At 35.7% G+C, this 27,190-nt stretch overlaps 2 protein-coding genes across 2 annotated transcripts; both read left to right on the top strand.

The window, feature by feature from the left end:
- Positions 1 to 1,257: 1,257 nt before the first annotated feature.
- Positions 1,258 to 2,121, top strand: LOC130712281 (uncharacterized). The gene has a single exon (XM_057562115.1). It carries the CDS (start codon positions 1,258 to 1,260, stop codon positions 2,119 to 2,121), a length of 864 nt encoding a protein of 287 aa, XP_057418098.1.
- A 705-nt stretch (positions 2,122 to 2,826) lies between these two features.
- Positions 2,827 to 27,179, top strand: LOC130714076 (exocyst complex component EXO84C). Its single transcript, XM_057563941.1, has 8 exons — positions 2,827 to 3,097; positions 14,080 to 14,260; positions 15,573 to 15,667; positions 16,970 to 18,011; positions 20,057 to 20,581; positions 22,024 to 22,212; positions 26,523 to 26,659; positions 26,768 to 27,179. Exons 2-8 carry the CDS (start codon positions 14,165 to 14,167, stop codon positions 27,012 to 27,014), a joined length of 2,331 nt encoding a protein of 776 aa, XP_057419924.1. The 5' UTR covers positions 2,827 to 3,097; positions 14,080 to 14,164; the 3' UTR covers positions 27,015 to 27,179.
- The last annotated feature ends 11 nt before the right edge of the window (positions 27,180 to 27,190 follow it).

Here is a 27,190-nt window from a genome sequence, read left to right as displayed (position 1 = left end):
GGAGAGAGGGAAGCACGTGAGTATCACGTGACCCTTATCTGAACCCATTATACCCAAACCCCTGACCTCCCTAGAACGAAGAAGGTAACACGATTTAGATCCCTAGGGTTTCAGATTTGGGTATAATGGGTTCATATAAGGTTCACGTGAGTTCACGTGATACTCACGTGCTTCCCTCTCTTCTCATACCTCCTTTTTTTCTCCAACTAGACGTCCACGTAAGTCTCCTCCATTAAGAAATAAACGGTAGGACTAACGTTGCACACGACCTACAACGTCGGGGACCATTCATGTAATTAAATTAGGTGAGGGACCAAAATCGTGGCATTGGTAAATGTCGGGGACCAAAGTTGCAATTAAGCCTTTTAGTAATTATAAGATTGAAATATCATAAACATTTTGACTAATAAGTTTTTTTTATGGATATATATTCATTAATCTTGATTATCTTAGTGGGGAAGAAATATTTAATTCTAAATTACAAGATATATATGACTTTTTAATACTACAAAATTAATGTGATTGACTATAAGTTAACAAATATTCAATCATATTTGTAGCTATAAATATTTATGTTAAAATTTGAACAAAATATTTGACTCTTTTAAATGAAGCATTCATTTTATATAAATAATTATACATATATATATAATAAAAATACTAATTTTTTATTTAATTATTATATTTTATCAATTTTTAATGGTTCATTTATTTTCTAATTGTCAAAGGTTTAAGTTTAAAAAAATTTCTTATTGAGTGATTATTATATTTTAAAATTACTTAATAATGAGTATTTTATACTATATGATAAATATAATTGTTGAATATTATTTTTGAAAATTATTATTTTACTTTTATATTTAAATTTTTATTTAAAAACTCATTAATTCAAATGAAAAAATATCTTCACTATTTGCAAATTAGAACTATATATGAATTAGAAATTAAATTTATTTCAAATATTAGTCAAATGAGTAATAAAAAACTAAATTAAGGTTGCTTATTAAAATATTCTTTCATAAAGACTTTTAAACTAAAATAATGAAGTTTCTATAAACCCAATTTTATTCAATTTGACTGTAGTAATCATCACTTCATATCCTACGTTGATTACATTATGAATTCTCACTATATTTTTTCAAGTGCACTAATTATGCATCTCATATGAACTCTATAAATATGATTGTTTCACCAAGTTAGAGTCACCATTTCCTCCCTTCAAAAACCTCTCCTACTATACTCAGTAGAGTTATTGCAATGGCTATTATAACCACAAAAGAGCTTCATCTATTTTACAAAATAGACCGTGATGTCTTCTCTTTCTTAATTTTTAACCTTGGTCATGACTTAACTCAATCTCTTCTAGTCATGGCCTTGTGGATGTGGTTAGAAAACATAGGCTACCCTTGCCTTATCCCTAAAGTGTTGAGTTTACCTGATATTATTGTCAATGCTTTGGTTAATGAATCTGTAACTTGTCTGAATTGCTTGGAGACTGATAACCCTACCATTCCAAGTGATGGTGGCTTGCCTCTAATGCAACAACTCATGCAGAGAAATATCTCTATACAAATATTCAATCTAAAGAGGCACACTGCAATAGCTGGTATCAAAAGTATTTTGACAAACACTTGTGCTCGAATTTTCAAAGATGTTTTGCTTACTGTTTTGAATAGTCAATCTATAACATCTTTCACATCATGTGCTAGCACTTCACAGACTAACACATCAAACACTTCTCTGGTTGTTCCTGGTTTCCCTCACCCTTTGTTTGGTACCTTTGATTTGTCACAAAAGACCGTGGAACTAGATTGGCGTGATGAAAGGGTGTGGAATGGAACATGGCCTTCTGAAGATGTTACAAATGATGATAGATCAATGTTCCTAACTTTTTCTAGAGGCTTCCTTGGGTCAGAAGAAGAGGTTTCACACTTTTTTGAATGCCTTTATGGAGATTGTGTGCAGAGTTTAACTATGGGAGTTGTCAACATAAATGAACAACATTTGGTTGCAGTTATGGTTTTGAAGAAAGTGGAAACTATAGATGAAATTCTGAAAGGGAATAACGTTGTAAAGCTCAATATGAATGGGAAACACATATGGGCTCGCAAATATGAATGATGTGATTGAATTACTTATTATCTTTTAAAAGGCCTATTATTCTAGATGCCAAAATATGAATAAAAAACTATATATTCTCCTTTGTTATAATGTCTTTCTTTCTTTCTTCAATGAAACACATTTATACTAGTCTAAGTGGAATGTTATATACCCCTTATATAATGTGCAGATGTGTTGAGAAGTTGAATATTATGTATAAATATGGCCTAAATAATTGTTTATAAAGGGTGAAAAACTCTTACTCCTAATCTATATTTTGGGGTATATCATTAGGTCTAGCCTAGTACTAGAGCTTATCCTATATTTGTTTATTGGAGATAACTCATATATATGATACCTTCAATTGTTCATTCTTACAAATTTAACGCTCTAAATGTTCAACCTTTGGTGTGAATGAAATAGTATGTTGAGAAGTCTCACATTGATTATAGATATCTATGAACAAGTGTTTATAATAAGAGATTATTTGACTATGAAAGGGTGTAATAAGGGAGATTCGCTTAGGGTTTATCTAGTCTCAAGGCCTTCTTTTGAATGAAATATTTGGCTTTTGAAAAAAAAATTATTTATAAAATGCAGAACAACCTTCACCCCTATTTTTTGGGAAAATGTTAGGGCATTGGTTTTAATGTCATCCCCTCTTAGTTTCAATTCCATCCCCAAAATACTCATTTGTTAAAAAAAAATATCTAACACTCAACTTTTCCTCTCATACTTTCGCACTCACCATCTTGTCCTCTCCTCTCATCACACGCTCCCACCATCCTCTCCTCTCCTCTTCTTAGTTTCCCACTCCACCCAACCTCCTTCTCTTCTAATATCATCACTCAACCAATCCCCCAACATCCTTCTTCTCTCATCACACATGCACCCAAACCCTTCTCTTCCTACACCTGTTCCAGTCACACTGCTCCTCGGCCAGCCACAGTGCTCGTCTGAAAACCAGCCTCTAGCCACACCTTTCCACTAGGATAAGGTAAGCACTCAAATTTCCCCAAAAATTTTCCTTAATTTTGGATGGGTCGTTGTCATTTTTTTCGCACATATGATGAGTGCGAATTTTGTGCTGATTTCGCCCATGATTGTTTGAAATTTGTGTTGATTTTGTTGTGTTGATTTCGCATATATATGTGCGATTTTGTTCTGAACGATTTTACTCAAGTGATTGGTTGCATTCTAGTATAGATTCACAACCTAGATTACATGCCTTTTACTTCAATTGCTTGTTTGTTGCCTTAAAAACTGTATTACATAAAACTCGTTAGGTTTTGGGAGAGAAAAGGAGGATCATTAATTTTCTCATGATTAATGATGACTTTGAGGTGTATTTTTACTAGGATAGGAAAAAGTGAAGCTCCAAATAATTTTAGGTTGACATGGTCTTTATTCTGATATATAGCATGAACACATATTTTATAGAAAGAATTAGATAAGTATTAGTGTTGTAAGGACTAGTACTTGCTCATGTCTTCTAATAAAAGATTCTTACACTAGTGGATGAGGGGTGGAAATATGTATTTTGATTTCAAGCCTTTGAACCACATTATCAACCTTATTAACCTCCTTTGACAACACAAGGTCCATGACCACGATGTCTAAAATAATTGAATATGTAAAAATCACAAGTTTCCACGCCAAAGTGCCAAATATGTGTCAATTCGCACTTAAAGATGAGAAATTGACTCTATTTTTTCACACTTAATTATGCGAAAATAAAACCGAGAAATTGATGAATATTTCGCACTTCAATGCGCAAAAATTGACAGTATAATTCGCACTTATAAGTGCGATTTTTAAAACACCTTTAGCGCTTATAAGTGCAAAAATATATCAGACAGAAAAAATGTGTGTTTCACACCTACTACAGGTGCAGAAAAAAGACAATATATCTAGTAAAAAACGTGAAAAACAGCAAGAAAAGATGATTAATTGCGAACCCAACCTCGATGGTAAAGATTGGAAGAGCCGATGATGATGGGTAAGATGAAGAAGATGATTGTGGGTGATGTAGGTGGGTAAGATGAAGAAGATGATTGTGGGTGAGGTAGGTTTAATGTGGGAAGAGGATGGTAGTGAGAGAATGTTATGATTGATGAAGAAAATGAAGAGGATGGATGGTGGTGACAATGGTGGAGATTGAAGAAGAAAAGAGGTTGGTGGTGGTGATGTTGGTGAAAGATAGGAAGATGATAGGTAAGGGATGAAAATTATTTTTAAGGGTATTTTAGTAGGTGACAGGTCAATTCTTCTTGCTTTAATTTGTATTTATGATTCCATTTATTAGCTTGTTACTCTAGGCAACCTCTACAAATAAATGGAACTATGTGTGTGAGCATTGGTGAAATTTAGGAACCATTTTAGCTCATCAAATATCATTTACTAGTATTTATACCCGTGCGATGCACGGGGATATTCATTTTTAGTTATGCATATATTTTTTCTAAATTTAGATTTTTTTAAAAGAAAATGTATGGATTAAAAGAAAAAAAGTATTTTAGATATAAAAAATCATAAATTTGCAAGTTTTTATCTCTGTAATGAATGTTTTTTAGGTGTTAAATTTTTTTGCGTGTCTTGTCGTTGGTGATTTTTATATAATTACTTAATAATTATTACAAAGAGTTGAGGCAATATATATTTTTGAGCTAACAAAACAAAAAGACACATGAATAGGATAAGTAGAGAACAAAAAGAGTTTGTTCAAAAAAAAAAGAGAACAAAAAGAGTTAGTAGAAAATTAGTACTTGGAGGGGAGGGTATATCAAAACAAATTATTCATTTATTAACTATATTTTAAATTCTTCTTTTCAAAATTGAGTGAAAAGCCGCTGCCTATGGCAAACTCAAACTTTAAATTGCAAGCTAAAGCAAGGGGAATAGAGGAAGCACTTCTAAATACCATATTCATATTAATTTATGCTATAGTACCCGTAAAATCATTATGTTAGTTTTTATGCGGATGAAATTCAAAGGCTGTAAAGATAGGAGAAGCCACAACCACCTCCCTAAAGTGTAAATCAAATTAGAATAATGTACCCAAAAAAAGTCAAGCATAAGAAGTAAGACAAATAATTAGAATCTGAACTACAATTTTTTTATCAATGGCCAGACTGAGGGCTCATTTATGTAAATCGTAGCAAAGCACCAGCCTTCATAAGATTCAATTAAAGAATCCAAAAAATTTATAAGGTTTGCATTGAACTCATTAAAAAATGATTGTGCCTATAAAAATCAGCAAGCTTGTCTCTCTGCCAGTATCATATATACCAATCATTTATGCGTCCCAAGAAGGAAATCCTTTGGATGTTCCCGACAAATATATTTCACAGCACAAAATACTGGCACAAACCCAATTGCTGAATGCAAAGACACCCATCAAAGCCACATTAAGCTCTTAAAGTTACAAACTCATTGTAGCGAATTTTATGATTTTGGGAGCTGCCCCTGAGGATGCTGTTGGGAAGCATGCATGTTTGGCGGCGTGTTGTAGTGAACAAAAGTATGAGAGAAGAGAGAATTCATCTTCAAAGAACCTAGAAAATTTGTTGGAGGGAAGAGTTGCAGTGTCAAATAACATGAAAAATCAATCTTGTCAGTAAAATAGGGATAAAACAACCACATCATTTCAATTTTAAGCAATTATTGTTTTAATTATGCATTTTTATAAAAAAAAAATTGTTGGAACTACAGGAAACCTAAGATAGAGACTCATTCATAGCTATTCACCTTCAGCTATTCTAATTATCTAATAAACTAATGGTTAAATAAAACTAAATTCACCTCTCATCTGTTACAAAATAATCACTTCTATCTACTATCTATATATTATTTATGAGACTCATTTATAACTATTCATCTTCAGCTCTTCTAATTATCTAATTAACTAATGGTTACATAAAACTAAATTCACCTCTCATTTGTTACAAATTAACAGCTTTTAATGTCTCACATCCGTTACAAAATAATCAGTTCTAATGTTTCTCCACACTTTACAAATTAGTCACTTTTAATATCTCTCATATGTTACAAATTGATAACTTCTAATGTCTCTCACCCGTTACAAATTAATCACTTTTAATGTTTCTTCATCGTCTATAGTTTGGTTCAACAAAAGCTCAACCAACAATGCATAAACAACCAATGGATGAGACTCATTCATAGCTATTCATCTTCAGCTCTTCTAATTATCTAATTAACTAATGGTTACATAAAACTAAATTCACCCACATCTGGTACAAATTAACAACTTTTAATGTCTCACATCCGTTTCAAATTCATCCATTTAACCTTCCCAGACGTCTTAGATCAAGTTGCTAGAGCCTAGAGAGCTATCTATGATCAACAGAACAAACACATATTATATTAGAGGCTATCTATGCTCTATCTCTAGCCAATGTGAGACTTCTAACACACCCCCTCACGTCCAGGATTGAACAACCTGGAACGTGGGATCAACAACAACGGGTGACCCAATTACGGGAGGTCTCCACATCAAACAACAAATGGATCTAGGATAGGCTCTAATACCATATTAGAGACTATCTATGCTCTATCTCTAGCCAATGTGAGACTTCTAACATATTGAAAGTAGTGAAAAAATAGAAAAGATAGAGGAATTAGAAGACTACCCATGCAATGCTCTAATTTTCCGAAAGTCCCCTCTAATGGAGCAAGGATTCTCCTTTCACCATCCATAGCAATTGCCAATTCCCTCTCGACTGTGATTCTCTTCAGAATTAGTTCTCCAAATCATTATATTTATAGTCCAACCCAAGCAAACCTCTTCTGTAAACAAAAAGTTGAATATGAGTTAGGAGAAATTGAAGTAGAAAAAAAATAGGAATCAAATTTTTTTCCCAAGCCAAGCAATTTAGCAAAAGCAAAATCAACTTGCAGAGTTATTCATCTTTAAACCCTTTTTCTGGGAAAAATAATTATTTGAACTTCCTTCAGTCTTAAATTTCCACCACTCCAAAAACATAGCCTCAGTAGCAAATGTGTCTACCCTGTAAATTTGAAGCGCTTGATAACGTACCAATTTAATAACGTCTTGTCATATCCACACATTGAAGCTTTTCAATTATTGGAAAAAGTAAGCAGCAAAATTATTCTTTTATTGGAAAAATTATATTGACGTTCTAAAAAGCAATACACGAAACTTAACTGAAGTGGGTTTCCTTTAGTCAATGCAGTTCTTTTCAGTAGAATCTAGGTCACTGAACCATCAAACGTAAAGCTTGAGCCATTTAGTGAGATCCTCCATCTACTCTAATTTATTATGCGAAATCAACTCTAGAATAAGCTTTACATACAACATTATTAATAATTAAATTAAGAATGACCCATGTGAGACAAAGACAAAACCACCTTATAATCAAATGGACTAAAATGAAATAAAAAAGTAGAGCCTTCACATGAACATAATAAAATGAAAAAAAAAAGAGACATGTTCTGATTTGCTATGGCAAAAGTTATGCTATATGTGAGGTTAAATTGAATTGGGCTTGTCTTGATGATAGTGTATTACTGAGGTGCTGCCTATGAGATGAGTGGAGGCTTTGCTTTTTCCCTTGGGCTATTATTGGATAAAGTAGCTTCGCTATTGGAAGGATATATTATGCACTTTGGACATATTTTAAAGGATTCTGGTCTTATGGTAATGAGGAATCGCTGGTCTACCTTAGTTTTTGATCTAGTTCATCTAAATCATCTTTGAGGCCAAGTGATGTATTGTTAGGACTTGGCTTGTTTGTCCTATGTACTTTCTTTTTTCTTTAGCTGTTGTTATGTCTCCTTTAGCTTTTGATTTCTTTGTACTGTTTGCTACTTCCATGAGAGTATTGCTCTCATGATGCTCATTAAATCTTTGCTTTGTCGAAAAAAAAATGAGGAGTATCAGGTGAGTCATTAAGAAATATTTATGAAATTAAATTCAGAACTACACAACTATAGTGTGACCTATTTTCATTAAGCAGTTAATGCAAATAAAAAGTTTATTGATATAGTTGCTTTTAAACATCAAACAATGCATGAACTATGCAGAAAGGAAAGATGGCTAGAAAACTGAAGTGGCAGTTCCTCACAGTTAGTGGAATTAATGATTGGTCAACTCTAAAGCAAGTGGATAAAGACCTCATTCTAAGAACTGCAGCATGAGTACTCAGTCTCACTATAATGTTTGAGATAAGAAAATTGACACATATTATTCAGGAAATACTTTAATTCACACACACACACACATATATAACAACAATATACTTTAGTTGAAACCAATGGAGCTCTTTCACCAAGTATCTTCACATTTGGAAGGCAACTGAAATCAGAAGCAATCAAAGACATCTTTGGTAGAACATCGTGGAGAACCTCAAGTAATTTTTGGGAAAAATTGACATATGATAAATGCAAAAAAGTGAAGAAAAAAAAACATTTTCACATCAGTCTTGAGGCAACCGGTTGGAAACCAAAACCTGTGTGATTTTGGGTGACCTTTAGACTTAATGCTCTTGAGTGCAGATACTATAGTGGCTTGAGTTTTTCTAGTCTCATCCAACTAATGTAGAATGAAACTAAATTGGGAAGAAAGGAAAAGTTCCTAATAATAAGTGCAACTACATAAGTGCAAAATGCTCAATTGATTTAAACATTAAAAAGATACCATTAATCAAGAGTATCCTGAAGCTTTACGTAACCGAGAATCCATACCCAAGCCAATGACATCAGAACCATAGCTTCATGATTTTCAGCCTTGTGCAAGTCTCCATGAACATCCTGCAAAAAGGTAAAATTGCAATTTAGAGTGAGAAGGTGACAAACAATAGCAAAGAGGAAACCTCAACCTTGATAACATTGAAGGAAAAAGCAAATATAGGGGTAAAGAAAAAATCAAGTGGAATAAGGTGGTTAATTAGTTGTTAGTTGTCTATCTGTAAAGATGCTACAGGAGCATTTCCTACTGCGGAAAATAAACCTATTCTTGAGATGGTTCTACCATCACACCCTGCAGCACCTCAGCTTATTGAAGAAGATAGGGTAAATTGTGACAATTAGGAAAAATGGAGGCTTCTGCCTATGATATTGAAGCTAGAGCAGTTTCCAGAGAAAATGGTTCGTAACATACCATATTGGCTGCAAGTTGAATCGATGTAACATCACTTTATGCTATATATCAAATGCCAAATTATGTGGGTAATATAACATGCTGAGTAAAAGTCATAGTCAATTGCTAGGTTAAATGGAAAGAGAAAAAATGATTGATTCATCCATCGTGGTATCTAAATAAAATAAAAACAAAACAAAACAAACTGCCTTTAATATACAATGAAAGTTTAATCAAGTTATACCTCTGAGGCCAGCCATTGTTGTCCCATAAGTTTTATACAAAACACACAAATTAGGAACTCTAACCTGCAGGATCCCAAGCTTTCGGAGCAAGTACTCTCTGCAGTACAATAAAAAAAATATCAGCAAAGTCCACTCACATCTTAGCAATCAAACATTATGAAATCTGCACGTTGGTGAAGTCATTCATTACCTTGAATATTTTCAGTAGCATGTTACGAAAACTCAAAAATAAAACGGAATCACCAAGATATTGAAATATCAATGAACAATTTAAAAATAAATGGCTGGCAGGGTATAACACTGAAGCAGATAAGACTCAGAAATGTCGTGAAGGGTTACCAAATTAAAGAAAATCCGAACTACAATACAAATAGCTCTCGTTGAACGAAGAACTCAAACCGAAGAATGCCACCACCTGAGAATAAAATGAGAAGAAGAACCGGTGGGAAAATCAGAACGAAGAATCAAATTGCAGAAAGAAAGCATAAAAACAAAGGTGCTTACGCGTAATATGATGAAGGAGAACACAAAAGGAAAAGGTGGAATGGTGAACGAAAAGGAAAAGGGCGACGCCTTTAGAAGAGGTGTGAGAACGGAAACGAAAGGAAGCCATAAAGGGGTGGAACTTGGAAGACCGAAAACGGAAGGGAGACATGAAGGGGAAAACAGAACGTTCAAACTTCAAACACAGCGAGGAGTTCTGAAGTTGAAAAGGAAAAAATCAAATGGCTAAGATTGAATGCTACAGACGGCCAGGATTAGATCTCTAAGTCTCTAACTAATTATATGGAGATTTACTGAATTGTCCATGGAAAAATTTAAGTTTATGTTCAATGATTTATTGAATTACACACTTACCCTTAAGGCTGCCAAAACTCTTCCTTTATATAGTTTATAGATATGCAAAGATAATTTGAATATGGTACTTGATAAACATCAATGTAAAGTTACTTCTACGCGAATTTGACATTTAATAAACTAATATTCTTACCTTTTTAAGTTTATCGACTAATTACAAAACATTACTTTTGCAATAAATTTTCATGTTTACAAAATTATTTCACATACAAGAAAGAAAATTCTTGTTTACATGGTTAGATTAATGTATGGAATGTTAGATTTTTACCATGCAATGTTAAAACTAAGGTTTTGTCTAGATTAACCACCTGTTTGGGTGATGTACTGGTAAATCATTTGTAGCTTGTAAACATTAGATTTGTAACGATGTGTAATAAATTTGTAACTTGAAAACATTACTATAAAAAAATTTCCCGAATATTAGATATCAAACAGTTGAAAATTTGCTATATTCGTTGTAATGTGGCAGTAGTGTTTACATCTACAACCTGTTTGGGTGATGGATGCTAGACATCCCCTCTAGTTAAACCAAACTATTCTTGTTATAAAATTTTAAGTATGTTTCTCTCCCATTGTCATTTCTCTTGCTTGTCAAGACACTCACGAACCAATTATCCATAAAGTAGAATGAATGAGTTTAGATTGTATGTCTAACATGCCCCTTCATGCAAAAGCTCATCGGGGCTTGAATATGAAACTCAACTTTTTATTAACAAAATTGGGGGCAACAAGGATTAAACTCTAGACCACTTGGTCAAAGAGGCTATAATACCATATCAAGAACAAATCTTCCCAAAAGCGTAGCTGTAACACCCCAATTTTCGAGAGTCATTTTAGTAACCTTTACATAATTTAAATAACTGACTAAACTTTCAAAGTCAAGAAAAAGAAAATAGATTTGTTTACAAAACATGTTCTAGCAAATGCATAGTAAATACCCAATAATAGACAACTTTATATCCATAAATATACATATAAACTGCGTCTTCAAAAATAAATATGAAAGACGTCTTATGCCTGACAAGCTCTCTACTATCTCCATGCAGAAGACCACAAACTCGCAAAACATTAAAACCTACCCTTTCTTTGAACAATAGATAATACATACACAAGTTGTACACCCTACATGCCTCAACAAAAAATGGTAAGTTCTCTACCCAAAAGGCCCTAACCTTACACCCGACTCCACTCTGCGAATCTTCCGCTAATCCTTTACTGAACTCTTGAAGTAGTCCTATTCCTCTCCCTAGGAATTCTCCTCGTTGGTCAGCATAAACGATATTCTCCCTGTAGTATATAGCACTTGATCACATCGTCTTTATCTATCGTCTGACAGTATATATATATATATATATATATATATATATATATATATATATATATATATATATATATATATATATATATATATATGCAATATACATACAAACACATACTTATACATACTAATACAATATAATATATTCTCGGGTCCTTCCACTTCACCATTACTTACGTCAGCCTATCGATCGTGTGGCGTACGTCACAATACGAGTGTTGCCCATGATAAACCTCTCAAAACACACATAACAATCTATCCAATTCATAAGACACAGGTCTCAAGTCACACAATCATATATCATAAGTCACTCATTCATATATACTTTTTTAAAGCATAAGCGATTTATCAATAATCAAGAGAAATGTACAACCCTTAGGAAAAAGAGAAGATGAAAGAAAACTCAAAGGAAAAAGCAATACCCCACCAGAAAAAATAAACAAGACAAACGCGAAAAACAATCGAGACCGCACCTAAAGACCAATAAAAGCTCGAAAACCAACAAAACCTATAGAATGACGCAAGGCCCCTACAAGCCAACAAGCCATTTCTCTCTAAGATTATTTGTTTGACCACGAATGGCCTCCTCATCGCTGCCTGGGTATACCAGACCCACAAATTTTCCAAAAAACCAAGCCTTCCTAGAACCAGTGAAGTAGCAATCGAAAGGAGGACCAAGATCACCATGGGAAGGGATGCTTGAATTATCCTTGTTGTCTAATTTCTTAGGACGCCCTCAAGGAATATGAGGGAGCCCCTAAGAGCCACGATTCTCCACAGTTTTTTCTTTGGACGCCCACAAGGCTGAGGCTGTGGCGGGGAAAACTCAAGAGCAAGATCAACATCCCACGTAATGATATCCTCATCTGCTCGCGGAGAAGAAACCTGCAATAGGACCTCGCCTTCCTCCCTCTCTCGCCCCAACAGTTCTTGACCCACACAACCATCACTAGATGAAAAACCCATGCCTTCAGTTTCTCAATCCCTATAGGTAAAGACTAGATAACATCAAGCGGTCAAGCACCTATGATTTGCGAGCACGACTACACCTCAAAACGAAAAGAAATATGAAAACCTTTTTGATGCGATATGGGGGAATCATGAGGATGGTTGGTGAAGGAGGACAACACAAGGGGATGCCTTATAAAAGATTCAAAAGTACTAGATGAACCGTGATTATTAATATCCAATAAAACTAGTTGAGGCACACCAAACAACCCTAAACATGCGTTATTCCCAAGCCAACCACAAGACACTAATCCTAAATTTAAACTAGCAATTAACCCATGCATTCCAGTAAAAGCGACCAGGTTCGTCCAATTTGCAAAGAAAATCCAACTAGATGCCCACATGTATTCATAAAATCCAAACTTTAAAAGCATTAAAGGAGTTCCACCTACAATTTCAAATTGAGGATTCTTAAAAATAACAAAGCCCCACTCACCAGCCGACAAATTAGGAATACAATTAAAAATCCTATTAAACAGTTACCACCGGAGGCGATGAACAACCAAACCTCTAAACCTTCGATCGAAGACGATGAAGGATGAGCAATCTACCACATGCATGTTCAGATCCACTGTCCGAATGTTAAGATTCACCACAATCACAGAAAGTAAGAGAGGGAGAATGGTTTTTTTTCTTCTTCCGGAGATGGATTCCAACAAAGTGAGGCAGCGTGAAAGGTTGCAGTTGCGTCAACGACACTCATCCAACCACCATGAGCACTGCCTTAGGAGCGACGTCGTTGCCAGCTTGCCACGAGGTTCAAGAGCAGGGCGTGCTGGAGGAGGAACGTCGCGGCTGCGTGTGCTGCTCTTGGAATCAGAGATGGTGGTTGAGATTCTTCATTCGCGGATGCACAAAAAACACAAAGAAACTTTCTTCATGCGAGATAAGAGAGTTTGGATAGAAGATATTTGTTTGGATGTTGTGTGGCGTAGAGATTAGAGTGTTTTCTTTTAGAGTAGCTAACTTTCTTCATTCTTAGAGACTAGCTAAAGTTTTCTTTGGCTATTGTGTGGTGTACTAAGTTTTTATTCCTGCAAAATACATATTTTTGTATTTCGTCATTGGAAAATATTTTTTGTGTTTAATATCCTCAAAATATTACATGTTTTATTATTAGTTCTTGCGACCACATTTTCCATCCAAATTAAACAAAATTTCACGTGACATGAGTGAAATGGTTATTATGTTAAATGACTATTGTGTTTATTCATTTATCTTCTTGCATTAATTGTGTTTATTCTCTTCAGTTTGAATGGAAAATGTGAAGAAATGACTAAAAATGAAATATTTAATTTTAGGAAGATGTTAAACAAAAAATTTATTTTCTAGGACCAAAAACAAAAATAATATAGTTTACAGGGACCAAACACTTATTTAAGCTCCGTGCATCTTCCTTTTTTTGGGGTGTGTGTTTACTGTTTCGGTTTCAGTTTCAGTTTCTGGCGTTGTTCCTCTTCCAATGCACCTTGCTTCTGCGAACTGAGCAGAGAGCAACGAAAGCGAACGCAGAGAAAGATGGAGAGTAGCGAGGAAGAAGAAGATTTCCCTTCCATTGAGAGCATAATCCCCCAATCCAAGGTTGACTCACTCTACCAGTCTAAAACCGAACAGGTTCGCTCTTTCTTCTTCCAATTCATCAATGGCGTTTTGCTCGATTTCTTTTCTCTTTGCTTCCTAGCTAACTAGGACCAAAAGGGCATTTTGTTCTATCACCATTCTGTGCTGGGGACAATAATCAATTTGAATTTCTTCATGTCTTGTTACCAATGTATCTGTTTTCTGCTTGATTAGAGAAAATAGGGTTGCCTGCATTCTCATAATCTTCTTTATAGGGTTGAAAAGAAAAAATTGAAAACTCAAATTTGCTATATTAGTGGTTGTAGTGAATCTACTTGTGTTATGTAAATGAAGATGTTGATTTATTTTAACAAAATGTCTTTAATTTTAGAGGGCATCTCACTATTTGGTTTTGTTCTTATTTTGCTGTGCATAGCTTATTCTGGTCTAAACCTGATCTTGAATTTGATATGAAAATAAATGGTTCTAGGGTCCAGCATGGTTACAAATTATGTGAGATGTGCTTGAGATTCCAATTCTAAATTGAAAGTGAGTATTAGAAGTCCCACATTGGCTAGAGATATGACCAAACTGTTTATAAAGGTAGAGCAATTCTCTCTTGAGCTAGCTTTTGGGTTGAGTTAGGCTTTCCTAATATAGTTATGCGTTTAGCCAGTGCAAGACACTGATTTTCCATCTAGTGTTACTTGAGTCTGAATTATTTAAATTCCTCAACTTCAAGTCTTCAACTGTAAAATTATTTAATAATGCGAGAATGTCTAGTCTATTTACAACCATGTGTATCCGTCAAAGACCTCTTATTCCTCCGGAAATAGGAGTTTAGACAAAAGGAAATATCTTTACTGAACTACTACTGCAATGAGTGACTGCATAACTTTTATGTTATATTTTCTTTGTGATAAAATGTGAGACTTTATTTTATTTTGTTTAATGTGTAATTTCTTTTATATAGCGTTTTGTAGTCAGATTAGAACATGAGAGAATAGAATATATCCGTTCATTTCATTGTTTAGTACATATTAAATGCAAAGCAGAACAAGACATGAAGTAGGAAAAGGGTGGAACAAAGATAACAGGGTAAACCAGAAGAGTCTATTCCATTCCATTTTGTTCACATGTCAAACACTACATAAGTGTATCTCATGTGTTTGAATCCTTTACAAAATGTTTTACGTTGTAACTCTGTTGTACGATATATAATCTGGAATCTTCTTTTTGTTTACTTGCATGTTCTGTGAGTTCCCTTCTAACTTCTTAGGACTACCCAATGGCATGTTAGCATCATAATCAACAGAACCCTGCATGCATCTTTAGATGATAATGAAACCTCTTGAATCTTTTTCAGGGGATTAGAAAGCTTTGCTGTGAGCTCTTAGATTTGAAGGATGCTGTGGAGAACTTAAGTGGCAATATGCACTCAAAATTCTTAGCTTTCTTGAGGTGACATATATCATCTAACTGTGTTCCTACTCCTTTCCATTCTCATAGTCATATCTTTCCTCATTAAGCACCTAGCATTTCTTTCCTATCACAAGTTTTTGAAGTTAATCTAATAAGGAAATCCAAGACCTTATCTGTGTATTTTTTTTTGTCTATATTGGGTACACGAGTACCAGTAGCAACACAAATGTACTGGGTATGGCTATGATTATTCTTTAATAAAAATGGTGTATTCCATTTCTCCGCACTGGTACCCACATGCACTAGTCATGCCCACATACCCAATTACCCATTCAGCCATACCCGTGCAACATAGCTTTTTGAGAAAACTAATATTTTTCCTTGTCCTTCCTTGAATCAATATAAAACAAAATAGACGATGTACATTTGCTTGTTGATTCTACAACCAGAACAGAAGCTAGCAAAGTAGCAATCTTATTTCCTTGGTAGGTAATTTCTTATTCAAAATCCATCTGTCAAATTTTATATCTTTATTTTACACATAAGATTAATGAGTGACTTTTTAATTAGATCTTGCCTGATAACTGTCTCAATAAAGGGGAGTTAACATTTTAATGTTCAGTTTGGCATCAGAGTGAAAATGGAAGTAAAGAGATTCATGGACAAGTTTTAGCAAGGCTGTATTGAAAGTTGATCATTGATATTTTCACCTACATTTTACTGACAACCAAACGGACCTAAAAAGTTTCATTATCATGATTGATACTGGATAATCATGGATTTTCTTGACTCTTGATGATATTTTTCAAAGTTTTACTTAATGACATGCATTCCTGTCGCAAGTATAGATTGTTATAGATTTCTATGGTATGGATGCTGCAGTTGAAGAAGGTAAGGAACAAATTGGCAGTTTTTTATTTTTTATTTTGGTACTGTCAATAACCAATCATCCAGAAACCTTCACTTGGTAATATATTGCCCAGTAAATTAGTTATCCTAAACTCCAATACTTCCTATACATGGACATGAGCATGAAAGTTATTTGTGGAATTAAAATGTGCATGAAGCCCAAGCCCACCATTTTGTGCTGAAATGAACCTTAATTTAATCAGAAGAGTAGGGGTGAAAAGTATTGAACACTTGACCACTTGATCTAAAGACCAAGCTTCCCAAATGCTTAAACTGTAAATAGAAGACTTGTGAAGTTCCTGTTTAGTATTTCTAACAAACAAGTTTGAATCCTGAACTATAAACAACAGACACTTTGTAATAATTTTTAATCACTTTTGTCAATGAGATATTATGTATAATTTTTTTTATTCTTTATTCTTGACATTGTAGGATATCTGAAGAGGCTGTGGAAGTAAAACATGAATTGATTGAGCTGCAAAAGCACATCTCAGATCAAGGTATTCTTGTACAGGATTTAATGACTGGTGTCTGCTGTGAATTGGATAAGTGGAAGTCAAGTAATGATGTTACTGACATTCACAATGAACCTGAAGTACCTGAACTCCTTGAGCCCTTACCAAATGAGATGAATAACCAGAAAACAATATTCTTGGAAAATATTGATGTACTTATTGCTGAGCATAAGTTTGAAGAAGCATTAGAGGCATTAGATGCTGAAGAAAGAAACTGTGCTGAGTTGAAAGGCTCAGTGAATAACGCTTCAGATGAAGTTTCCTCATACAAATCTGGTTTCTTGGAAAGAAAGGCAGTGCTTGAAGATCAGCTAATTGCAATTGTTGAGCAACCTTCTGTTAGTTTTCCTGAGCTGAAGAAAGCCTTAAATGGTTTATTAAAGCTTGGAAAAGGTCCTGTAGCACATCAACTAATGCTGAAATTTTATGGGTCTCACCTCCAGAAGAGAGTTGAGGCTTTGCTTCCATCAAGTTCTTTCTGTCCTGCAACATTTCCTTCTACATTATCTAAAATGGTTTTTTCTGTAATTTCACTGACAATAAAGGAATCTGCTTTGATATTTGGAGATAATCCTGTTTATACCAACAGAGTTGTTCAGTGGGCAGAGTGGGAAATTGAATATTTTGTACGATTGGTGAAAGAGAATGCACCCTCATCTGAGACTGTTTCCGCCTTACGTGCTGCTAGCATCTGCATTGAGGCTAGTCTGAACTATTGCTCAATCTTGGAGTCACAAGGATTAAAATTGTCTAAGTTGCTGTTGGTGCTACTGCGTCCTTCTGTTGAAGAAGTTTTAGAATCCAATTTTAGACGTGCTAAAAGAGTAGTTCTTGACATGGCAGAATCTGCTGATTGCTTTACATTGTCACCAGCGTTCGCGTCTTCACTTTCTGCGATTGCATCATCATCCAATAACATGCTTGTTGAAAGTGGAATGCGATTTATGCACATAGTTGAAGTAAGTAAAGTTCATCATATGATATGGCTATTAACAAATGGAAGTAAATTTCATATTGCCTGCAAACTCTTTTGCATGATGAAGTCATGTAAACTTTGTTGGCAGGAAAGAAAAATCAATATTGATCGAGAAAATACCGATGCTTTTCATTTTTTCATCTTTTCCTTTTCCATTTTCTCTTTGTTATCGCTGTCATTAGGTCCTGGAGATACATTAAATAAGAGCATTGCATGCTTCTGACCCTCATCTCTACAAATTAAAATAAAAAAATATAATAAATTTATCTGTTTGTGGAGACAGTTATTGAACGAGGTCTTCATGATGTAAATCAGGTCTTAGACTTGTAGTTACTGCTTATCTTGGTTTGTTATGAAGCTTGTGGAATTAGTTATTCTTAGAATTCAGGTTAGGCCCAACTGTACCCCAAAGTTTCGCTCAAGGGTGAAGATTGTTCTACCCTATATAAGGACTTATTTAGCCATATTTCTAGTCAATATAAGGACTTATTTAGCCATAATTCTAGTCAATTACAAGGTATGCGACTTGAGTCCTACATGTCCTACATTGGACATATTAGATTCTAATGTGGGGTTTAGAAGGCCTTGGGCTCTCCAACCACTACAGCTAGATTTTGTGGTGTGGTTCTCCCAAGGTTCTTATCAAGGTGCACCCATCGGAGTCTCCAGTTGTCGATCACCTTGCATGAGTTGCTCAAACTAAACCTACTTGGATCCGGCCTGGTTCCTCTGTTTTGACATATAGTTGGACGTGTCTCTTTGCAACCCATCTATTTTTAGGTTATTGTTTCAGCTTCTTTCTCATTGCTCTTGTTAAATTTTCTATTCCTTCGTGTTGGGTTGTTTCGCAGTTTCGTTGCTTGAGCTATCTAGTTGGTTGACTTCACCAGCACTTCTCACCTTTGCTTGTAATCACCTTATCATTTTGGTTTGTAGGAGTTATCTCTGTAGCGGTTCATTGAGTGTCTGTTTTGCCCTACTAGAAGTACTTTGCTTTTTTTTTACTGATTATAGTTTAGCCTAGATCGCCTTGTTCTGGTGTTTCTTGGATCTTGTTCTAGTTCTGTTCTGCCCCAATGGGCTGAAGTTTGGTGTCCTTGGTGGTCATGAGTGAGTATTAGGAGCACGTTGAATTAAAGATACACCACAAATCTCTTTATTAGCTACTTTTGCTCACACTGGTAATTCAATAGTTGGTCTTGCTCTTTTTCATTTTTCACATGCTTGATCTTGGATTTTGATCCAGATGCTTTCAATCACATGGCTGGTAATAACTGGGAGGATATTTCAATCAAAACAAGAAAAAAAAACTCGAATAAAACTGTCATAGTCCTCTGCATATTTGATAGGGGAGCTTTCTTAGCAATGACAAAAACACCAATGAGAAGCCAGAAAAAGGTCCTATCTTATAACAATAGTAAGGATAGAAAGCATGCTGGAAATTACGAATGTTCTGCTCTAATCAAATACACCAAAAACTGCAAAATTTGCATCAGCACATGAGGTTTTGCCTTCCTCCTCTCAGATCACTAAGAATGGCTGCTAAGTGCAAAGTCAAAGAACACATCCAACTTTCTCCAGAACTGGAAAACAACATAACCCGAAAACAATAATGGGTGCAAAGCAATGGGGTAACACATTCTAAATCAGAGCAATAAATAAAAGTCAGACATCAGGAGAATGAGTTTTTGCACAACCTATGACCTTGTAATATATAAATAGTATCAATCCTATTAACCACACTGTCCAAATCCTAGCCGAAGACATGACATTAGGAGTTTTGACTTTCCCAAGGTTTTGGTGACAAGATTGGTGTGGATTGTGGGGTGTCCTGAAAGCAATACTTTGTTTTGGTGGTTGCAATGGTGTTTCTCTTTCTGTATGTCTGCTTGTTAATTTTTTTTGTTTGTGTATCTCAATTTGTATATGAAAGTAACTGAGAGTCTTTGCGTGAGTGCAAATGAATGAACCTGCTTGCAACTTTCCTGACTTGCTATAACATTAATGATGTACTTGTACAAATTACAGGAGATACTGGAACAGCTAACACCGTTGGCTAGTCTGCACTTTGGAGGAAATGTACTAAGTAGAATTTTACAACTATTTGATAAATACATAGATGCCCTTATCAAAGCGCTACCAGGTCCTTCTGATGATGAGAATCTTCCAGAACTGAAAGAAGCTGTGCCTTTCAGAGCTGAGACAGACTCAGAACAACTTGCAATATTAGGTATAGCATTTACCATATTGGATGAACTATTACCAAATGCTGTATTATCAACATGGATGCTGCAAAATGAAATCAAGGAACCGAACAGTGGACTCACGGAGAATGTAGTATTAAATACAAATGCTAGTATGGAATTAAAGGAGTGGAGGAAACATCTTCAGCATTCTTTTGACAAACTTCGAGATCACTTCTGTCGGCAGTATGTTCTGACTTTCATCTATTCAAGAGAGGGAAAAACACGATTGAATGCACATATTTACTTGAGTGATAATAGAGAGGATCTTTACTGGGATTCTACCCCATTGCCTTCACTTCCTTTTCAGGTAATTATTCTTATTCTCTGCTTTTGCAACTCTCCTTATATTTATTTTTTTACCTATTTGTTTCTTAGCTGTTTCTTTGTGTGTGTGTGTGAGAGAGAGAGAGAGAGAGAGAGAGAGAGAGAGAGAGAGAGAGAGCCTCTTTACTATCTCATGAATGCACATCTCGGCGTGGTTCGCGTAAGTAGTGCAGTAGGTCTCGAATGATAGGAAATGCGTTGATTTGGTGTCTGCCCAAATAGGACCATATCTGTTCACTGTACGGGGTGAACCTGAAACGAAAACCTTCACTATGTGCTCTTATTTCCACATAGGATACTCAAGTGTGGTAATAACCCAGTAGGCTTCTGGTGCGGGGTCTTTCGTTATCTTATTGGCAAACTAAACAATCAGCCACTACGGTGCCGAGGGTTCAGAGGACTTCTCCACAAAGGGCCTATGGCATCAATGCTACTAGTCTGTCTGGTGCATTCTTCTATCACCTCTGTCTTCTTGGGGATCGACGGAGGGAGGGAGGGAGTGGGGGAGGCTATAAAAATGAATTATTCTTCCATAATTTTTTGTTGAGAGACTACAGTTAATAGATCTAACAAAGGCATGTGGTCAGTTCCTAACTAACTATCTAGTACTAACAGAATACAACTGTGTGGGCCTAACATCAATCAGAATTGTTCTATACTTCTAACATTTCACCTGCCTCCAACCTCTCCCCTTCTGCAAACATCCCATCTTCAAGACCATGAACCAGAGAAGAGATTTCAGGGAACAGGATCTCAACAGGAATCCTAGCCCCAGGGTCAGTGGGTCACAAATCCCAACAACACCAAAAACCTTCCATTCCTCTTCCACAGAATGATCATGGATCCTGGAACTACACAAGATCCTGATATTGAAGCAATTACAAAGAACAGAAGAAACACAAATACTAGTCAATTTGAGAGGACCTATTCTCTCCCAGTTCTTGCCTATTTCCCCCTCCCTCTCTCCCACTTTTATACACCCTCTTTCTCTCTCATTCACAACCAACTCAGTTACCACAGGGGCCCACTCCCCTGCTGTCAGCTCAGCAAACAGTTAGGTTCTCCTCCATGTGTTGATTCAGTGATCTTAGGCTTTGCAATTGGGCCCGTATCACAATGGGAAACGGTATGCAATGCCTTACTAGGTGCAGTCTCCCTGAACTCCCTGATATATATAATAGGTTAAGAATGAAGTACAATGTGTAGACAAATTACGAAACACAAGTACATATGGGCCACACTATGACTCCCAATAATCTACATCTAACTCATAACCCTAACTATTATCTCCGTTTTAGTAATGTTAGCGGTTAATTGCATTTGTACTCAATCATTATATTAGAAATTGGGTTTCTGAATTAAGCTGGTACTATGTGGGTAACTCTTGTGTTGTGTTTAGTACTTACACATTAGCTATATTTGCAGGCATTATTTGCAAAGCTACAGCAATTAGCAACTGTTGCTGGAGATGTATTACTTGGGAAAGAGAAAATACAGAAAATTTTGCTTGCTAGGTTGACAGAGACTGTTGTCATGTGGTTGTCTGATGAGCAAGAGTTCTGGGGTGTGTTGGAAGATACTTCAGCTCCTCTACAGCCACTTGGTTTGCAGCAGGTACTTCTTTACATAAATCATGCCCTCACAATTCAATCATAAATCATAATTCAACCTGAGTATTGAAATTGTATTATTTGATTGCTGAAAAGCCTTTGGGAAAATTCAACAATCAACATGAAAGTGCCTTGCGACTCTAAACTCATAGCTATTGTCAGCTTTGAAGTTTTACCGAATACAACCTTGGCTCTTCATTTTGTACAATTGTGGTTAATTTCACATTTTCAAACACATAACATTCTAAGAAAGTGTAGGGTCTAGTTTGATCATCAATTAAGGTAACAAATCACCTATTACCTGAAGGTGTGGGGTCTTGGCTAGGTTTCTGTCAAATAACCAATTATCCCAAAAGCTTTGTTTGGTAAGGGCACATGAATGGTTTTATATTATTATTTCTAACCCGCACCCCACACAAGAGCCTGTTTGGACTTGCCCGTCTGGGCTTGAAGCATGGACAATGCACAGGCCCACCTACCGTGTGCTGATATTCAACTTTTTATTAGAAGACTTGGGGGCAGCAAAGATAGAACTCTAGACCGCTTGGCCATAGAGGCTCAGAGACCATGTCGAATAACCAATTATCCCAAAAGCTTAACCTGTTGAGTAAGAGCTACATGAAGGGTTTTATATTATTATTTCTAACAATCCCCAAACATCACTATTGGTTAAGGTTAATAAAAATATAATTTAAAATCATTTGTGTTCTTTACTCAATAGCTCGATCCTTATTGCCCCAATTATTGTCATAAAAATTTGAATTTCAGCACACGGTAATTGAGCCTGTGCATTGTCCACACTTCAAGCCCAGTGAACTCTTGCGTGAAAGGCGTGTTAAAAATATAAAAACTACTCATGTGTCTTTTACTCAATAGCGTAAGCTTTTGAGATAATTAGTTCCCGACAAAGGAAAAAGAGCTATAATTATGGTTGAGGAGATTAAGAAGATTTATGATGTTTAGCTAATTGGCAATCCTCCCAATTAAATAGAGATGATATTCTTGAATAGTTCTGTAACATATGCTTTAAATACAAAAAATAGGTGGCCTAACCTATAATGCCAAACATTATTTCATCATTCTTGGAAACAAAAATAGATTTGAAATAGTTACTTTGAGCTTGTCCATTAAAATCATTTCATCTTCAAGGTAGTAGAGACCATCAATCTCCCTTTCACCTGTCAATTATCTTCCCTGAGTTCAAGTCCTGAGTCCTGAAATTTACCAGTTGAAGAGTCAAACACAGCACGACCACTTAAGTCATGAGTTAATTTACTAATTGATAGTAAGTTGCATGACAAATTGGAGTTGGGAACAAAACCAACTCCATCAATGGGTGAGAAGGAGCTATTTGCAATTTTAACCCTTTTGTTATCTGCACAAGGACTAAAGGAAGAAAAAATGTTTGGCCAATCAACCATATGATCGGTTGCTCCAGAATTAATAATCCATAGAGTTATAGAAATATGTTTGGAGCTAAGGATGGCAGAGAAATGGCTACCTTTTTGAGTTAAGAATTATTGACTAACATTTTTATAGAGAAGAGTTCTTACAAGTGCTCAAACTGTTCGTTTGTGACAGGAGTTGTTACATTATTAGGTTTCTGCTCTTGATTCCTCTCAGTAGAGGACTGAAATGCATGTTCATCCCCATTTGAATTTTTCTTCCATTTTGGTGGCTTTCCCGTTAGGCCTCCTTCGTGTGCCATGGTTTTCAGTAGGAGAAATTTATTAGGATTATATTTATTTTTTTGGCTAAAAAGCATTTTTGGCCCCTGATGTTTCAAGTTTGTGCAAATTCTACCCCTATCTATTTTTGTCGATGTTTCTACCCCTCATGTTTTCAAACAGTGCACCGTCTACCCCTGACGGAGGGGTAGACGGTGCACTGTTTGAAAACATGAGGGGTAGACGATGCACTGTTTGAAAACATGAGGGGTAGAAACATCGACAAAAATAGAGTAGGGGCAGAATTTGCACAAACTTGAAACATCAGGGGCCAAAAGTGCATTTTAGCCTTTCTTATTATTCGTTGTTATCTTATTATTATGGCTTAATTGCACTTTTGGTCCCCCACTTATCACTTTTGTGCAGAATACGTCCCTAAACTAAAAAAATAGCATTTGGAGTCCCCAACTTATTGAAACGTCACTGATGTTGGTCCCTCCTCTCTATTCTGTGAAAAAGTTACGTTTTCCGTCAAAAACTAACCTTTTATGCCCATGTGGCATTTTTTAATAAAAAATAATAAAAATATAAAAAGAAATTCAAATTAATTACATCTTCATCTTCCTTATCCATCTTCTTCATCATACCCTAACACCAACCTCAGACCCAATCCAGCAGCCACCTAAGCCCACTCCAACCCCCATCCAGCCACCACCCCAACCAGAAGAAAATACCCAAATATAATGGGGATTGATCGTCCACCGCTCCACTGTGGTCGACGCCGGCAGCGAGCTTGTCCTGGATGCGCTTCCAGGCGGTGAGGTAGGCGGTCTCCTCGTTGGGATCCTTCCAGACATTGCGCCACGACTTGAGAATGATGCGCAGGGTGGCGGCGCGGATCTCGGCAGTGGATCATTAGGGCGTGGGAATCGGGGTTGAAGAAGAGGGGTTTCACGATGGAGGACGGTGGTGACTCGGCGGAGGAGTGGCTCGGAGGAGGGGTTTCTTTGTTGTGATTCTCTAATCTGAACCAAAGTCTGCATCTTTTCTTTACCTTCTTCCTCTTCTGTTAGATCCTTTGATGGGTTTTCACTGTGCCTTTCAAACATGCTCAAAGGTTTGAAGGCACTAATGCTTTTGCTAAAAAGCTATAATTTTTGTAATTACATGTGAAAAGTGCAAAAACCCATTTTGATTTCTGATTGTTCTGCATTCTTTTCTGGGGTTGTACCGTTGTAGGTTCTGATTTGTTCAAATTGGCTTGGGAGTGATAATTCAATATATGGGGAAGATTGTGTTTTCTGGAAATAAAGATGAAGAAGATAAAATTTCTTAAATTCTCAATTTTTTTATTTTTTTAATTAATATTGTGAATAAAAAAATATTTAAAAATGCCATGTAGGCTACTACCGTTCAATATTTGACAGAATGAAGATGAGGGATCACTTTCACTGTCGGTTTGAAATGTGGGGGACTCCAAATGCTATTTTTTTAGTTTAGGGATGTATTCCGCACAAAAGTGATAAGTGGGGGACCAAAAGTGCAATTAAGCCTATTATTATAGTTTATTAGTTTGTCTCCCTATTTAGTTTGACCAGGACTAGAAAACCTTGTAAGTAAATATTATACTTTTGAACAATTTTAATATCAATCAATTATTCGGAATTCTTCCGGTTTCAGGATCTCTCATGGAAACATGTTTTGTATATTTTCCTAGGTTATATTTTCACAAGCATGAGTTATGTTCAACAGTCCAAGTATACTTATCGTGAACGAAATGTTCGCTTCAATATTGTAGGAAGTGTAACATAGCAGTTCTTGGACATCTTCAGATATTGTAGGAATTATCATTTTATGTATCCATATAATTAACATGATTAAAATTTAAACATTTTGTTAGAAATAATAATATAAAACCATTCATGTGGCCCTTACTCAACAGCTTAAGCTTCTGAGACAATTAGTTCTTTCACTTCTTTGACATGGGATCAGAGCCTCTATGACCAAGCGGTCTAGAGTTTGATTCTTGCTGCCCCCAATTCTTCTAATAAAAAAGTTGAATATCATGAGAGGTGTGTCTGTGCATTGTCAACGTTTCAGGTTCAAATGGGCTCGTGCATGAAGAAATAATAATATCTAAACATTCATGTGACCCTTACCCAACATTCAAATTTCAAAGTTTATTAAATTAGCCGTAATTTTTAATCCATAACTTTAGCAAATGAGTTTAATTCCATCAACTCTATGCAAAGCATATATGGGGGATGTCATACCTTTCTCGATAATGCAAATTGAGATCACTTATGCCTAAATCTAAATCTGAGACAGAGGTAACTTTGTTGTTGATCTTCAAATGTATGACTCATCAGGTTGTACCCAAAGCACACACTCATATGTAGCCTCTTCGAAATCAGTTCTGAAATTCTGCTTGTATAAGTTACCTGACACATGCCTGAATTGTACTCTGATGTTTTCCATGAATTCTTGTATTTGTGTAATCATAATTCCATAGGATGCATAGCCAATTCAGAAACACATTTTACCTAAAGAAAAAGAAATATTCCATACTTTTTTGTATGTAGAAAAGGAACTCCATCCCATCACATTGCTGACATTTTTGTGGATTGTTGTTCTTTCTCTGTGGCAGTTAATTCTTGATATGCACTTCACTGTTGAAATAGCACGCTATGCGGGATATCCATCTCGACATGTCCATCAGATTGCATCAGCTATTATTGCTCGTGCCATCCGGACCTTCTCCGCCAGAGGTGTAAACCCACAAAGGTATTATTATTCTTCATTTCTGTGGCCTTGACTCTTGTTTTGTATTCCAGTTTCCTCAGCTGTATTGTTCACTGAATTCTGGCATCACCAATTGTCATTACCGTGCAGCGCACTTCCTGAGGATGAATGGTTTGTTGAAATGGCAAAGTCAGCAATAAACAAGCTCTTGCTTGGGGCATCAGGATCAGAGACATCAGACATTGATGAAGATCACATCATTGTTCATGATGACGATGATGTCTCAGACACAGATACTGTTTCATCCCTGTCTACTATGGACTCTACCGAATCTTTCGCTTCGGCTAGCATGGCAGAACTTGACAGCCCCTCTAACCTGTCTGATAATGATAACTGAGTTTTTCTAAAAGCTCTAAAATAGAGTTTAGTTGGGAGTTGGGATTCATACATATGTTCAAAGTTGGGGTCTTGCTGTAACTTAGCTGATGTTAGCTTCTGTCATGTCTATTTTTCTATTGTTTTGCATCTTGTTGCAGTGGCCTTCAATGATTCTTGTTACTTATTCTCTTTTTC

This window comes from Lotus japonicus, chromosome 4 (assembly GCF_012489685.1).
Source record: "Lotus japonicus ecotype B-129 chromosome 4, LjGifu_v1.2".
Classification (NCBI taxonomy): Eukaryota; Viridiplantae; Streptophyta; class Magnoliopsida; order Fabales; family Fabaceae; genus Lotus; species Lotus japonicus.
This window is presented reverse-complemented; position numbering and strand designations above follow the sequence as displayed.